The sequence below is a fragment of the Corticium candelabrum genome, chromosome 3 (assembly GCF_963422355.1).
Source record: "Corticium candelabrum chromosome 3, ooCorCand1.1, whole genome shotgun sequence".
NCBI classification, from domain to species: Eukaryota; Metazoa; Porifera; class Homoscleromorpha; order Homosclerophorida; family Plakinidae; genus Corticium; species Corticium candelabrum.
Genome location: NC_085087.1, coordinates 7603979 through 7620659, shown reverse-complemented (window position 1 = coordinate 7620659; position 16681 = coordinate 7603979). Strand labels below are relative to the sequence as shown.

The 16681-nt window shown below is 42.1% G+C and overlaps 1 protein-coding gene and 1 long non-coding RNA gene across 3 annotated transcripts; one reads left to right on the top strand and one right to left on the bottom strand.

The window, feature by feature from the left end:
• Positions 1 to 5614: 5614 nt before the first annotated feature.
• Positions 5615 to 8020, bottom strand: LOC134177347 (uncharacterized). The gene is made up of 3 exons (XR_009969480.1): positions 7746 to 8020; positions 6602 to 6710; positions 5615 to 6218 (listed from the first exon to the last, which is right to left on the bottom strand). It is a non-coding gene; the product is annotated as an uncharacterized LOC134177347 (long non-coding RNA).
• A 62-nt stretch (positions 8021 to 8082) lies between these two features.
• Positions 8083 to 14408, top strand: LOC134177196 (uncharacterized). 2 transcript variants are annotated; one of them, XM_062643951.1, is made up of 11 exons: positions 8083 to 8174; positions 8258 to 8344; positions 8415 to 8441; positions 11059 to 11130; positions 11201 to 11263; positions 11404 to 11475; positions 11551 to 11625; positions 11684 to 11762; positions 11837 to 12000; positions 12072 to 12419; positions 14023 to 14408. In XM_062643951.1, the coding sequence occupies exons 1-11, from the start codon at positions 8139 to 8141 to the stop codon at positions 14215 to 14217; spliced, it is 1218 nt and encodes a 405-aa protein (XP_062499935.1). In that variant the 5' UTR covers positions 8083 to 8138; the 3' UTR covers positions 14218 to 14408. The 2 variants fall into 2 exon arrangements, with proteins under 2 accessions (XP_062499935.1, XP_062499936.1); XM_062643952.1 differs by lacking the exons at positions 11201 to 11263; positions 11404 to 11475; positions 11551 to 11625.
• The last annotated feature ends 2273 nt before the right edge of the window (positions 14409 to 16681 follow it).

Genomic DNA, 16681 nt, shown 5'->3' with positions numbered 1-16681 from the left:
TCACGTTACGTCAATGTTATTTGCCTGCAGACGATAGTGCGTGCTAATAGACTGATAGCTGCCAGAGGCGTAACTAGGCATGAGGCAACCGAGGCAGTTGCCTCGGTAAAAAAAAAGGGTGTGGCGTTGCAAAAACTTTGCTAGATGTATCAGTTAGTAGATAACAGGAAAGATCGGGCATTCTGCACGCGGTTACCGAACAGAAGAAGTCCTCTTTCACCACTGTTCTCGCACTTAGCTAGCGCACGTTCACGGCACGTGAAGCACTTGCCACACACGTGACTGAGAAACCTCGAGGTTAATTAATTAATTAATTAATATTAACTTGCCTCGGTAAAATTTTAATGCTAGTTACGCCCCTGGCTGCCGTCTACCATTGCCGAGCCCGTCTCTTCTCGCTTAATTCTGCCATACCCCGGAATGTCGATCACTTTGGAGTTCGCATACGCAAACCGGGCCCTGCGTGTGCCTACGTCTGGCGTGCTGGCGTTTGCCTGCAGTCATTGTAGCGTCACAATATAATTATTATGTCACTATAATTAATTAAACTTTGGTTGTGCATGGGTATCGTGCTAGAGATACTGTACTGTACACCAAACAGCGGCACTGCTAGACATTCATCACATTTACAAACGGTAGAGTTATGCAAAACCCGATTCAGTTTACAGTAGTACACGTACTGTACGTACGCGTGCAAACACGGAATAGAAAAGTGCATGCGCTATACCTGCTTGATATAGCTAGAGATGGAATTTAGAAGTAAACGACACCGTGATACACACAGAATCAGCCATCTTGAAGTTAGAGCTATTTGTACGTGTGTATACACTCTGTTTCAAGACTGCATGTTTGCTATCAAGACATCAAATAGCTATAGACTAACGGGGTGTCTCCATGCAATTTCTTCTAGGCAAAGTGATCTGCTAATAGCATGCTAATAGAGCGTGATTAGAAATTAGATTGTATACATACTTTAGTGGCAAGCAATATAAAAAATACGTCAGTAAAACAAACTAAAAATAGATAAATAAATAAATTTACTAGTTTTACGGTATCCGTACGTAGGCGCCTCGCGTTCGTGAGTATAACACGTCCAACAGACCGTCTACTGAAACGCCGAGTCCTAGCTAGACAATACGTATTTGTTGAACTCTAGCTGTCATGGAAGTAAACATGCAAACTTCCTAGTAGTTTAGATTACGTATATAGGCCTGGTATAGGTAGTCGTCGTTTTTCGATCGTGATCAAGACAATTGAAATGTACAGTCTAGGTATGCACTCAGTTCCGTTGTAACGACGGTGGTATGGTATTTACTGGCATAGAAATTGATATCAGCAAACATTGACTATCAACAGTGTTAGATGCAGCACAGTGTAGTAACGGATTGATGGTAGTATGGGACGTGTGAATAGTTGACTGTAGGTGGAATTCAGCTAATAACATGTTTCTTGGTTGTCAATTACACACAATCCCTAGAATACAGTGATAGATGCAACTAGGGAAGCAATTGGCTACATCATGGCACATTAACATCACTAGACAGACTAGACACAGTTTCTAAACGTATGAATGTGATTCATGTACCTATAATACAAACGCAGCAGCAGATTCTAGACGCGGTACCTAGGCCGCCGCGATGTACCTGTTTCGCATCGTAAACTTCCGGATAACCGAGCAGCACTAAAATAACTGGATATATTAAATTATTATTGCTTGAACCACACGTAGAGAGACCCTTCCTGTCTACATGCAGCGAATTTCTTTTGGGTTCGGTTGGGGCACATCCCGGAAGTCAAATCCCGGATATGTTGGACTTGCACGTGCACGTTGGATAATTCATGTGCACGTATGGTCCACGCTTGCGTGAATCATGATTAAGTGTGTTGCTAGGCTAACAGGTCGTATGACTTGCGCTTTCTCTGCGAGCGGTTATCGCAGTGGGTGAGCCGCAGTGGCTATTGAAAAGAGAGCCCGGAGCCCCAATAGGGGATTGTTAGTTGCTACACATCGTGTTCTTTGCAGAAATCGACTTTCTCGAGAAACAGTTGGCTCCAGAAAATTTTTTACGTAATGCGGTGATCATCATACAAAATGGCAAAGGTTTGTACACTTTCTTAATTAATATTGATTAATTAATTAATTAGAATAAAGTATGAATTAAAATTAAAGCACATAAATTTAGGTATTTATGTTAGTATTTTGTTTAGAATTTAATTTATAAAGTTTAATGTTCAATTTCAATCTGAATGTGAGCTAGTAAATTTATAGTAAATTTGTAAATAATACCAGTACATTAATTTATGATTGGTTGATATTTACAGGTGGTAGTCTACATGCATTTTAAATATTTGTTACAGACCATACAAGATAAATGAGGCTACGCAATACTTTTGATTGGATAGAAGCAACATTGATAAATGATTGCCAGTACCGTACATAAATCCACAAATGTTTCTACGCTCTCATTTTGTATATTTCGTACATTTCTGCCATTCAACTCCTTCTCTTCTAGCCCAAATGGCGTAAGAGTAACATACTGCTAAACTACAAGCAGTGGGTAAAAGATTGGTCAGATTGTTCTTATTATTAGATGGTGACACATTAGTTGTATGAAGCAGGGACAGAAAGGAGTTTCATGACATTTATGCAATTAAAGTGTGTTAAAGCCTACATCGTACGGTAAGCTGCATGTTATATACGTACTTACATGCATGCAAGCATACATGCATACATACATGCCCTGTGTGTGCACGTGTGTGTGTGTGTGTGTGTGTGTGTGTGTGTGTGTGTGTGTGTGTGTGTGTGTGTGTGTGTGTGTGTGTGTGTGTGTGTGTGTGTGTGTGTGTGTTGTATTGTATTGTATTGTATTTTGTTGCATGTTGTCAATTGTACATGTATTTGTACCGTTGCCAGGATTATTTTTAGAGCGTAGTGGGCCAATACACATAGCAACGGGGATGCAATACACCCAGCAACACCTGTGTATTGTAATGGTATAGGGACTTTTCATTGTTCTCTATTTCTCCCTTGGGCAGTTGACGCTCAATCGATCAAGAACACACGTCACTTCACAGGTCGATTACATCTGAGCACAGTCACATACATAAACCCCAAAGTGAAAAATCATTCATATTCGGTGCCTTATAGCTTGATATGTTTGTTAACAAAATGTGGCAAGAGAGAGGTAGCATGCAAGAGTGGCAACATGCAACAAAACACTTAGAACATGGCAGGATCGCCAGTACCACAATGTTCTTCTTGACTACTTGGGCTTCCCTCAACACTTAGCCTCGGCTAATTATTCTCAGGAAGCCCTTGAGTCTCAGGGAATATTTGTGATACTGTCTCACCGGCCATGTTCTACCTCATTTATATTGTATTGTATTGTATTGTTGTGTGTGAATTTGTTTCTGTGTTTGTGTCTGTCTACCTGTTTGTGTGCATGCAAGGAAGCGTTCACTAGTTGGGCATTACTGACTCTCAGTTCATGTTAGAACCAGCATCAAATACAGACAAGTCACTGCCACTGAATTCAAATATAGATTGACTATTCATTTTTATTCCAACTTGAGTTTACACATTGGCTTTGATATGGTTGCTAGCATGCACTTACATTAGTGTGTTTGTGATCTGCTAACACGTTTATTGTCACAATTGACATAATTCTTACTGACATTTAGACAGTTTGCTTAACAACGTGAAAGGTAACATAGCCTTCATAAAACCAACAGTCGAAGACAACAAAGTCACATTTCCAACAGCTACAAAGTATAGTATCAGAGAGCATTTTGTGTATTTTGTTTAATACTTCTTGCAAGGCTATGTCTTGTCTTTGGTCTGTGTAATCGCTTTGGCATTATATGCCTACTAGCAGAGATAGAATTTCCTGAGCTGGGTCTAAACAGTGTAGGCCGGCCTGCAGTTCCAAAGTGGAACCTGATCTCCTCATTGGTTGTCTTCTGCTAATAGCTGTTGACTGCATTCGGATCTTTTTCCTATGTTTTGTTAGTTCTGAATTGGCTCCAAACAGGTGCAAAGCAGACAAGAGTCGCTGCTGGGTATGAGGATAGGATTTTTTGCCTCGTATTTTCCAATAGTTAGAGCAAATGTTTCTACAGCAGCATGCAAACCACCAGCACCAGGCATGTTTCAGACAAACCATTCTGAAGGTCTTGCATAACACAGTACAGCTGGTTTTTAACTTGAAATTGCTTGCTTTCTTCTTCACTAGTTGGTTGAATGTAATTGAGAGCTTTTCTAGTACTGCGTGGAGAAGAATCAGGAGACTCATGAGATACGCTGTTAGTGGACTGAGTTGTGTCTTGGATCATGGGTATTTCATTCTCCCAAATTTGTCTGATATCTTCATCAGCCCAGTTTACTTGAAGAGAAAGTGAACTCAGATGCTCCTCATCAGCCTTTTGATGGACGCTACTGTAAAAGCTAATGTCCTGACACTGCTTTCCCAGGGCAATAGCAAATCAATGGCAATAGGGCAATGATCATATTTAGATGTCACAAGAGGTGTCCAACTCCAAATTGCATTGCAATGTTGTAAACTTGGTTAGTTGACCATTTGTGCCTACTTTTGCATTGTTGTATAGAAGAAAATCATAGGAAGAAAGACCAAATCGAGACCTAATATTGAGGCTATTTCTGAATTTGTAAGAAACCGGTGCAAAAACCAAGGTACAAATGTTCTCATAAATGCACAATCACTCAATCACTGCTATATTTAACTGCTTTTGTTTTCACTTTTTAGAGGACTGGGATGCAACAAGCATTATCTCAGGTGCAGGCAAGACATGCAGGCAAGACATAAGACCAATTACAAATGTTAGCCATTGTTGTTAACAATAGGACTGTAGAGCTTCTGCGTACGTGTTTGCCATTCTGTATTTGTAAGTATTTGTTGTGATTTGTTGAAAAAAAACGTTCTTGCATTAACCCAATGCATCATGAACCCACTCTCATAATGGGGCAGCTTTCTTCTCCTTGATGTCTGATTATTCAAATCAGGGGCGTACCTGACACATTTATGGGTCGGTTCTAAGAATCTTTCTGTGCTCTAGTGGATCTCCCAGTCAGTTCAACATGCTCTGTTTTAATGAATCTATTTATTAATTACCAAGTCTATTGGAAGACATTGGTAAATATGAATAGTATAAATGTAATGCTGATGTATACATTGCACATTACGCACCAAGGAGTCTTGGAGTCTAAATCTTCTTACATCGATCTAGCTACATCTGGAACTTGGGACCCTGGCCAGCACTTCAGCAGTTACAGCTTCTACATCTGGTGCAAATATTGCGTGCAGAGTGGTCGTGTACAGAGGTACGAGCAGACCTCCATTTGATGTCGGTCAGTTCATTTGACATCCCCCCCCCCCGAACCCCCATAGGTACGTGCCTGCAACTGCTGTTCTATTCATTAGTTCATGTGTTGTTAGTGAGAGATATTTGCTTACCATAACACATGACATTACCCAATTGCAGAGTGGAAAATATATTTCAGGTTTGAACACCTGTAACCTCTCTTACTGAGAACAGCAGCTATTTTCATAATTTACAAACAATGCGTAGGAGTATCTGTTGAAGTTTCTGTTGTACAGCTATCATGTAGATGATGACATAGACTCTAACAGTATCAGGTTTTGACACACAAATGTACCTACATGTATCTACAGTACCCTTCCTACACCATTCATTTCCTCAACCGTACAGAAACCGATGCAATGTTCTAAGAGTAGCAGACTATATGTACTTTTAAAACTTGGTAAACAATAAATGAAACTGGTATAACACTATCCCAGCTTCTATGACTAATAGTTAGTACCTGAAATGCAATTTCTTTGGCTTCACGCATTGCTTCAAACTCATAAATCCAGAAATTCCAGAAAGGAAGCCTGCAGCGTAGGTGTTGTCTTGATTTGTCTGGTGATAACTCAGTACTTCCCGAAGTTGGCTAGATAGGTTTCTACAAGCTGACTCGCTAGGCATCATCGTGCTTGTGTGTGGAAAACTGAACTGGGTCGTTACAGGAACGTTGACGATCATTCCTCTTTCTGTATTGACATTTGGGAAGTCAAATGCAGCACAGTCTCGTCTGTTCAGAAGATTAATGGTTCTCTATGCAAGTGTACAATATTAGTTCATGAACAGAAGCAATTCAAAGCTGTACCTGTTGATGCCTACCTCCCTTTTGCAGAACGAATCTAAAACATGAGGCAGTTTTGAAGTCATACTACAATAGACACTGACTGTCAGGTGCGAAACTCTGTCGCTCACACAGATGTTCACGCGATTTGTGCACGTGAATTGTCTACAATGCACGTGAATTGTCTACAATGCACGTGAATTGTCTACTGTGCACGTGTAATATATCCGGGGGTTTGACATCCGAGATGTGCCTTAACCTTGCCCAAAAAATCACACACACACACACACACACACACACACACACACACACACACACACACACACACACACACACACACACACACACACACGCACGCGCATGCACAGTGTATGCATGTATGTATGTATGTAAGCACGTATGTGTGTACAGTATGTATGGAAGACTTGATAAACAGCTTACCATATGATGTAGGCTCTAGTTAACAGACTTGAAATTGCATCAAGAGGAGTTATGTCATGACACTCCTTTCTGTCTCTGGAGCTCGTTTCATCGTCTAATGTTTTGCCATCTAAATAACAACAATCTGACCAATCTTTTACAAACTGCTTGTAGATCAGCAATTTGTTATTCTTACACCATTTGGGCTAGAACTATAAGAAGAGACAGTGTTAATTAAATGGCAATAATTAATGTATGACTATTTCACACTGTGCTCCATTGCTACAAGTACAAGCATTTCCTGCATATATGCCGACTAGAAGAGTTCAGGACCACATTGTCAATACTGTACAGGAAATTTTGATCAGCAGAGGTTTCCAACTGTCGCCATGTCACCAAATTTGGTGACAGAGCCAACTATCTGGCAACAAGCTTACGTGACTAAGATATTGGTAATAGAGACATTAGTCGTCACTACTTTAACATCTTGAAATTGGAACGCTTGAATGGTCACTTGAATATTAAAACATCCGGGTTACTTGTATTGGCACAAATAACTGATCTTTTGGCAAAATAAAAATTACAGTTGGACACCCCAGTTTCATGCAAACATTTAAAGATTTGGCAAGAAAGAGTATTGATATGCATTTCAATTTTGAACAACTTTAAACAGTGCTTGTTACGTTGACAGAAAGCTTAGCTGCTACTGTTTATGTTTATGTTTATAACAGTGATATGAGTGTGTACTGTAACAGTGTAACAATGGCAGATGTTACCACAGTACAATTATTGTCAAAGATACAGCACATTTGTATTACAGATATCAACAATTGGTTTTGGTTAATGTTCATAATACTGGTACGTACAGCATGTTCCTAATTTCAGAACGTTTGTGAAATGTACAAAATCCCTATCCAATCAAAAGAATTGTGTAGCCTTGTTTATCTTGTTTGGTCTGTAACAAATATTTAAATTAAAATTAAACATCAAACTATACAAATTAAATTCTAAACAATTAGTTAATTTAATACCAGTTGAAATCAAATGTAAAGTTCAGTTTTAAAAAAATGCTAACATAAATACCCAAATTTGTGTGCTTTAATTTTAATCTATACTTTATTCTAATCAATAAATTAACATTAATTAATTAACAAAATGCATAAACCTTTGCCGTTTTGTATGATGATCACTACATCACGTAAAAATCTTTTCTGGAGCAAACAGTTTCTCGAGAAAGTCGATTTCTGCAAAGAACATGGCGTGTAGCAACCACCATTTCCAGTATTGGGGCTCTCTTTTCTATAACCACTGCGGCTCGCCCACTGCGATAACTGCTCGCAGAGAAAGCGCAAGTCATACGACCTGTTAGCCTAGCAACACACTTAATCATGATTCACGCGAGCGTGGACCATGCGTGCACGTGAATTATCGACTGTGCACGTGCAAGTCCAATATATCCGGGATTGTACATCCGTGCTGTGTCCATGGCAAAGCTCCGCCCGATCGCAGTGGTTCGATCCCGCGTGCCTCAAGTTGACAATTGACCAGAGTGAAGAAAATGTCTGATTGTCGTCTTTTGCTCATCACGCTAGCGGTAAGCAAGGTTGATCTACTAGCTAGTTAGACAGCCATGCGTATCACATCAACTGCAGTTGTCGATTCCTATTTATTGTCTAGTCGCTAGCCGGAGTGTTTTTCAAACATCGTACGAAGGCTGATCAGGTCAACGGTGAAGCCTGCCTTGTGGATTCACTCTTTAGAATGGTACACTGTCACACACCCGTATCTTGGTAGAAGTGCTTTCAAGCTTTGAAGAGTCGGTGCTGCATTTTAGGTCGCTGAATTGAACGTGACGATGCAGGTACGTGTATTTCCAGGTGATAGGATAGAGATAGTGCGTTTGACGTCACAATCACGTGCTATCCCGGAAGTCGCCATCTTAGAGGGCAAGCGTATTAGCATGGCTAGAGTTGCTGTGTTTTTGGCTGCCACGATCGTAGAATTCAGGGGAGCAACATACGTTTTTAGTCTATACCGGCTATACTAACCAGTCAGGAACCAGAAACGCGCCATTTGAGCTACAGACGACGAGCAGCGTGGATCTCCAGCTAGACAGAAAGGACTGGAAGCCGTCGCAGCATTCGCGTGTTTGCTCTGAGCACTGTCTGTCTGGTAGAGCTGTCATTTCTCAGTGGCGTCGGAAGCGTAGCGGCTGGGGCGGCCATGGCCGCCCCACTTTTCAAAAAGTGGCTTTCCGCCAGCAGCTCATTGCCGGTAACTTCCGTTGTTAGTTGTGCCGATTAAATAAGTAATATATTTCTAGCATTCTTACGAGACAGCATGAATGCGAGCGAGCGTGCGCTAGATTGCTTGCTGTACAGCGCACAGGCGCGTCCGTTATATGCACGTGATCACCGCCACGTGGCCTTTCAGAGACTCTGATTGGCTGTGTGGAAGGCGTGGCTAAGCTGTGACGACAAGAATGGGTTGTCACGCCTACGCAACTGCCACTCCAACGCGTGCGGCACTGCCTCCGGTGACACACACAGTTACGCGCTGGAGGAAGCGTTAGGAAAAGATAGATGTAATGAGGATGAAGCGGACGAAGACTCAGTCGTCGGAAGAGGGGCCCATTCAGGAACCACACACGTTGTGACAATGACCCGACAGCCACCAGTAGCACCTCTTGTGCTGATTAAATAAGTAACGTATTTCTAGCAGTCTTCGCGCACGCTAAATGATAGCGCACGCTAAATAATTACGCCTTCTAACGCGCGTTAGGCCGCACCACTTTGTAATTGCTTCCGACGCCACTGTTTCTAGTATGTTCTATAATAAAAAAGTAATCTATGCTACTCTGAACAATTCTAGGAAAGCCATCCTTTGTGTATGACTCAGCTAACCCTGACTGGGCACTGTACCATCTGCAAGGATGGGTTATGTTGCTACGAGCACTTCCAGTAGAGAGAGATTTGTTCGTCTCGAGAGAAGGTCTAGTACGCCTAACAGCATACAATCATATACACACATCATGTTACTCCAATTCATGTCGGGAATGACTTCTGGCTCCTCCTACCACAGTTGAGCCTCCGTTCTACCTGTTTCTAGGCCCGCAGGTACAACTTTCTCCTCGTATCGCTTCTGCGATTCAACTAAGAGACTTTTAGACTTCTGTTCCATAATCTCTATTCTAAGGATTAGCTTTATCGCACTCGACCATCAGACTAAGCAATCACGGCAAACTCGCGAATTTACTGATAAAATTTGGTTTAAATCTTTCGCAATTAGTATACTGTCGCCGTACTATCTAACACACAGTCGAACGTCCTCGAAATGTTGTACAAGTCGCCGTCGCAAAGAGAGATACCTGCGGAGGACAGAAGCGTGCCCCCTAAAATGGCGGTAAATACGGGTACTACAGGGAACGCCTACTCCTCGCCCCGCGCGCACTATCTCTATTACATAGATTGATTTGCAACATGCTTGTGTAGTCTGTACTGCCGTAGGAATGGCATCCAGGTATGGTACCGACCTCAATGCGCGGCAAGTGTAGAGTCGTGTACCCAGAACGTCTGCGCGCAATTGTATAGTTTTGCGCTGTCGTCTATTGGAGCTCCTCGTTTTCTGCCACCTGTAGCTCGTTTTCGCGATGATCTATTTATATAGAGTGACCATAGGCTGCTGATTGGGGCCTTAGCCACATGGCCCCTGTGGTTCCTACCACCTAATTTGTAGCCTCGCCCCAGACGCAGTGTGGATTTCAGTCCCGGATGCACTGCCATCACCACTACTGGGACGAGGCTAGCTATTTGTACTCTAATAATAGTGTAAAGGTTTTGGACCACTTTCAAATTCCTAGTCCCTCCCATTTCTGGACTGTGTCTCTCCTATTTTTAGCGCACTCAGTCACTGTCATGCAGGCAGGGGGCTCACCTTGGGCATTCTCAGCGCACAAATCAACGGTTGCTTTACCATTCTAGTAATTCTTGAGCTGTCCTACGACCCCACAGAGGTATGTATGATAGGGTAGTATCGAGGATGAGATTGGTACGAAACAATGCACTTGCAGCCGTAGCGACCGACTGGCTAGACTGGAGCCAGTCTCTCCTCGCCTTCGTCGTTCCCCGGATTGTCAATCCTCCCCATCCGGGGGAATGACGAAGGCGGGGAGAGACTGGCGAGGATTGACAATCCGGGGAATGACGAAGGCGGGGAGAGACTGGCTCGAGTCTACCGACTGGCTGCATGCCCAGCATTATACATAACAGTGTAAGGATTGCACTCAAGGACAATTACCGGATGTACAGCAAACAGATGTATGTTTGATAGGGCCGGCTTCCACTCATATCTGCAATCATAATTAATGCATGACCAGTGCCCTAGACGACCTACATACATACAAACATACATACTAGTAGACTACATACATACATACTACAGAAACGACATAGTGATTATAGATATTGATTTTATGACAGGAAATAGAGTCGGAAGTCACTGATTTGAAAAGGGAATTGGAGAATGAAAAGGAAAAAAGAATCAATTTGGAGGTTTACAACTACACAGCTTTAAGATAATAACTAAAATTGTTGTAAAGCTAAGTTAAAATAAACTTTGTAGGAGAAAAACGTGAAATTGCGAAAAATCTCCGATGTCTTCCAAACAAACAACCAAAGCTTAATAGTTAGTATTCATGATACAAATAGTGGGGTGGATGCGTGCGCATGTGTGTGTGTGTGTGTGTGTGTGTGTGTGTGTGTGTGTGTGTGTGTGTGTGTGTGTGTGTGTGTGTGTGTGTGTGTGTGTCACTGTTTACACAACAGATTTTGACTCAACAAGTACAACACGCTAACTGTCAACTACAATCACATAATCAACAACTCGTTTACATGCAGGTTTGATCAAGCGTGACTGCATGCGCTTTCTAGGTTATTGTCTCTCTATATCTACTTTTCTTTATACGTTTCTAGAACGTTTCGCTAGAATTGCAAGGAAACGTTGCTAAACTCCAAGAAAGCAATTGTGAATTACAGCAAACTTCAGACGTATATTAGTATCGACATTAATGCTTCATCAATAATTTTATTCGTCATATATATTTAGAGTTTGAAGGCAGCTGTTGCTCATCTTGGATACAATTTATCAAACATTACCGACGAAGATTGTTGCAGTAGCACAACAGGTAGAATGTAGATTACATTGAAATCAATTACTGCTCTAGCTAAAACAATAGTGTTACAAACATTGTGTACGTAGGAACGATGACATATAAGGAAATCAAGTCCTGTGACTATTTGGTACTCGGTAGCTCGTTTTTGCTGCCTGAGTCAACCTGTAGGCTAATAGCTCTCAAGTATAATTCATTTTCTCACAATGGACAATATTGGATTAAACCATCTTGCAACAATCCATCATTTCAAGTGGGCCCATATATTTCATTATCGTCAAATAAATGCTTGTTGCATTGTCATTAACTCTGTGTCTACAACAGGTATTCTGTGATGCGAGTGAAGGTTGGACTTTGATCATGAAAATTGATGGAAATCGGCAAACGTTTAAATACAACAGCGACTTGTGGTCGAACAAGAAAACATTTCAACCAAACAACTTGGATTTGGATGACAAAGAAACGAAACTGGCTTCGTATTGGACACTACCATTTACTGAACTTCGTCTGGGAATGAAAGTAGATGGAACGACCAGATGGATCACTTTCCGCTATACCGCATCGTCTCTCTACAGTCTTATTGCTGATGGAAAATACAGGAGCACGAGTATTGGTAAGACTAAGTGGAGAAGTCTACTGTCAAGGTCATCTTTGCAAAGAAATTGCAACAAGGTGAGCATTGTCAACCGTTGAGACGGTCGCATCATTAAACTTAAAGATGAACACAAGCGTGTATACACACGTCGGCTGTATTTCTTGCTCGCAAACAATTTTAAGTGCTTGCAGGTCAGATAGTTCCGCAGAGACGTCGGAAGCTCATCAAGAATGGTTCGACCCAACGTGCGCTAAATGGCATCACCAATGACTTATAACTTAATTAATGAATAATACATGTATGTGTGTAGCAAGTCTGATTCTAATTAGCTAGGACATGTCCGTGATGTTAATCAATTACGTACACACCTTGACTTTTGCCACCGACTTCGTCTGCATCACTGACGCCTAGTAGAACTAGAAGTACAACAATGACAAGCAGTAGAACTGGAAGTTCACTCTCTAGGACTAAGACGTCAGTTGCTAATGACGCATTGAATGTCCACAAACATAGTCTAGAGTGACTCATCATTTGTTTGAGATAAGGTCGCCGTAACTATAGTACAAGTACTTAATTAAACACACGAGTAGCTTTGAAGTAGTTAGTTAGAGTTTTCAGTTACCTGCCGGAGTTCACAGCGAAGCCTAGTAGATTATATCCTAGTTGCTTTCTGTCTCTAGTAATAAATATACTATTGAGCACAACTCTGTCTTCTACTCGACCGTGTAGTACTGCAATCGACTAGGACAAATCGACAGCCGTGCTACATGTGTATGCCGTAGATCTAGAGGCTGATTGTACATAAACAACATACTAGGTCTATGGTATCCGTAGGGGCCTCGCGTGCGTGAGTAACACTTCCAACGGAGCTTTCAGACCGTCTACTGAAACGCCGAATCCTAGCTAGACAATACGTATTTGCTTCAACATGCAAACTTCCTAGTAGTTTAGATTACGTATATGGCCTGGTATAGGTAGTCGTCGGTTTGCGATTGTGATCAAGACAATTGAAATGTACAGTCTAGGTATGCACTCAGTTCCGTTGTAATGACAGTGGTATGGTATTTACTGACATAGAAATTGATATCGGCAAACATTGATTATCAACAGTGTTAGATGCAGCACAGTGTAGTAAAGGATTGATCATACTGTAAGTATGGGACGTGTGAATAGTTGACTGTAGGTGGCATTCAACTCCTGAAGGTGCTTCTTGGTTGTCAAGTACACACAGTCCCTAGCTAAGGAGAAATTTGAGATTTGTGTACACACACACACACACACACACACACACACACACACACACACACACACACACACACACACACACACACACACACACACACACACACACACACACACACACACACACACACACACACACACACACACACATACACACACACACACACAAACCAAAAGCTCGATGGAGACCCATATAGAACCACGTCCATTTCTGTTGTGAGACCCGGATTAGAAGCCTCGCTACGCTCGGCAATTATACTTGAGTAACCATATAGCGTTAATTATACAGGAAGTTTGCGGCAAACAGAAGCTTCATTTATAAAACTGGTCCGCATCACGAATAAACTCCGGTGCCTACTACAATGTTCCGATACGCAATGTAATGTGTACAGCCTACACATACACGGCATGCATTTGACAGCAGTTTCTTGTTTTCAGGAAGGATTCAACGCGATTCGAGTTCGCCTAGGATTAACTGCTAACCAAGAAAACGATTGTCAGACTCCAGACTCTTACATTGGTTTTGGATTCAAGGGCAGAAAATATAGTGCTGGAAACTACGCACACGGTCGCTACCATGCAGACCATGGTGGTGTAAACATCAAAGCAATTGGCTACATCATGGCACGTTAATTAACATCAATAGACTCCAGAGATATACACCGTTTCTGAACTTATGAATGTGATTGTCGTTGCAGCTATCGAGAGACTGGTGTTAGCAACAATACAATGTATATACATTGTCAAATTTAGAAAATCTCGTAGACTTGCAGAATTGCTTAGTAGATAGTGAATGAACAAATTCTAAACATATCAACAATGAATTTATGTGTGGCGTCAATTCGAGAGAGGAGTTTATTAATAACGCTTTGTTGCAAATGCGGCGTTTAAACGAGAGCGACGTTTATTCAAGAACGGTCTTTCGCCTTTAATCGAAGAGCTACTGTCTAGATACTCTACTGTCTTTATCTAAACTCCCGAGGTGAGAGTCGATCACTTCAGATAAAGTGAAGTCGTGGTTTCGGCTTAAGGTAACGGACACAAACCCGTCGTGCGTCTGCGCAAAAAGCTACTTTACATACTGCAGTAGAGGCCGTGGGGGCTGCCCCACGCAGGGCCGGCGGAGCAGGGTGAGCCAGGTGGGCCATGGCCCACCCATCGTTCGAAAATGGGACTTCCGCCAACAGGAGTTTGGCGAAAACTTCCAGAAAATGGTATAGGTGATTAAATAAATTAGTTATTGTTCACCTCTACCAATCAAACAATCAAACCAATCAAAGTTAGACTACCCTCTATTAACGCTGTCTTTAGCCACCCTAGCTCTAGCTTTGGTCAAAAATTGTCAAGTGGGCGGAGCCTAGCCTGGCCCACTCACCATCTGGACAGTCTACCAAACAACCATAGAATTTATGTTCGAACAGGTCCCGTATACACATGCAGTAGACCCGGATAACAAGACAAGCTAGAGATTCAACCACGCACACGTATTTCTATGACGGCAGAGCTTTGCCCTACATTGTAGCTCCAGTCGAACAGAAGCCTTCACTATCTGATCGGTACATGGGCCCCCAGAGGCCCGGTTGTTGTGACTACATGTACCCTGCAAACTCAAGAAGGGGACCTATACACGAGATGTCCTTACAGATGTACCGCAACGCGTAAGTGCAAATACGACATACCAACTGCTTGCAGAGATACTAATCACACAAGTACAGTACAAATGTGGATGTCGACGGTAAGGCATAGTAGTCTGTCATTTACTGTGCTAGAATATTTGTAATACAGTATACGCAAACTGCTATTGCAACAAACTAGTACGATACGCCGTTGCAATTACAGCATACAGATGGCCAAGTGAGTATAGAGATATTGGTCTGACACAGACGTCGACTTGGCAATTAGGCTACCAGTGAGCATCTAATGAGAACAGAAAGAGGCACTTCTTGACCAGTGTAACTCCACCTACATACACACACAGAGAGATCTGAAGACACTGCCAATAGGGATGAGCCAAATTACCTTTTCAGACGTTTTGAACTATAATTTCCATCTTACTACACATTAGACTTGTAAAGTTATTTACAATTACGTAAACTACTACATGGGTGGTAATACATAATTGAAACAACCGAAGTGACATTTATATCGAGTACATTATATATTATTCAGAGAATTTATAACACACAACAGCAAAGCAGTTTTCACAATACCTTCATAGTTCCTCAGTCCTCTTCATCGTCACTGACATCAGAAATGTCTGCCTGAAGTTCACTCTGGCCCATGTCCCCATAGGAGGGAAAATGCTCGGGCAGACAAAGGGTTTGCCCATGTAGGCTTACTGCAGTTTCTGACAGTCCATCATCCCATTCCAAATCTAAATCAGTGTCTGAGCTGTTGCTATCTGTATTACCAGCATGGGCATGAACCTGAAGTGGTAGTGATGCACAAGCATCGATATCAGAGGGTGTGGGTACTGAATCGAACGAAATGACAGCAACATCAGACCAACCTAACTGCAAGTCATCCTCTCTTACAGTTTGGCACACCAGGCGCGTACCGTGGCATGGGCTAAATGGGCTATAGCCCCCCCAGTTTTTGTGGGCGTTTCCCATTTTGTCAGGTGAAAACTAGCGTTACGTAGCTTTTTGTAAGAGTTCTGTGCAAGAGGAAACCGCAGGATGATTTTTCAGTAAATAGGTGCTTGTTTAGTCTGCTCCATACTGTATATATGTATACGAGTAAACGTAATACTTTGTGGTCTGCATTGTTGCTACTAATACAATTTTTGTCAAAGGGGCGTGTCAGTGTTCGGGTATTTCAGCCCCCCCAATTCCAATGGCCACGGTACGCCCCTGGGCACACGCCATGTCTGTTGTGAGGATTTCTACAGTGGCCTATGCATCTGCATCTAGTGGTACAAGGCCTACATTGCTGGAAACAACTTCTGCATCCTCCTGTGCTCCCACTGCAACCTGTCTGACAGGTGCATCTGTAGGAATCATTTATTAAAATACTCTGATCATGCCTGGTATCCCACAAAACAGAAATAGAACCACCTTCATCTATCAACCAGCCAGAGCCAGTATACGAAAGGAAG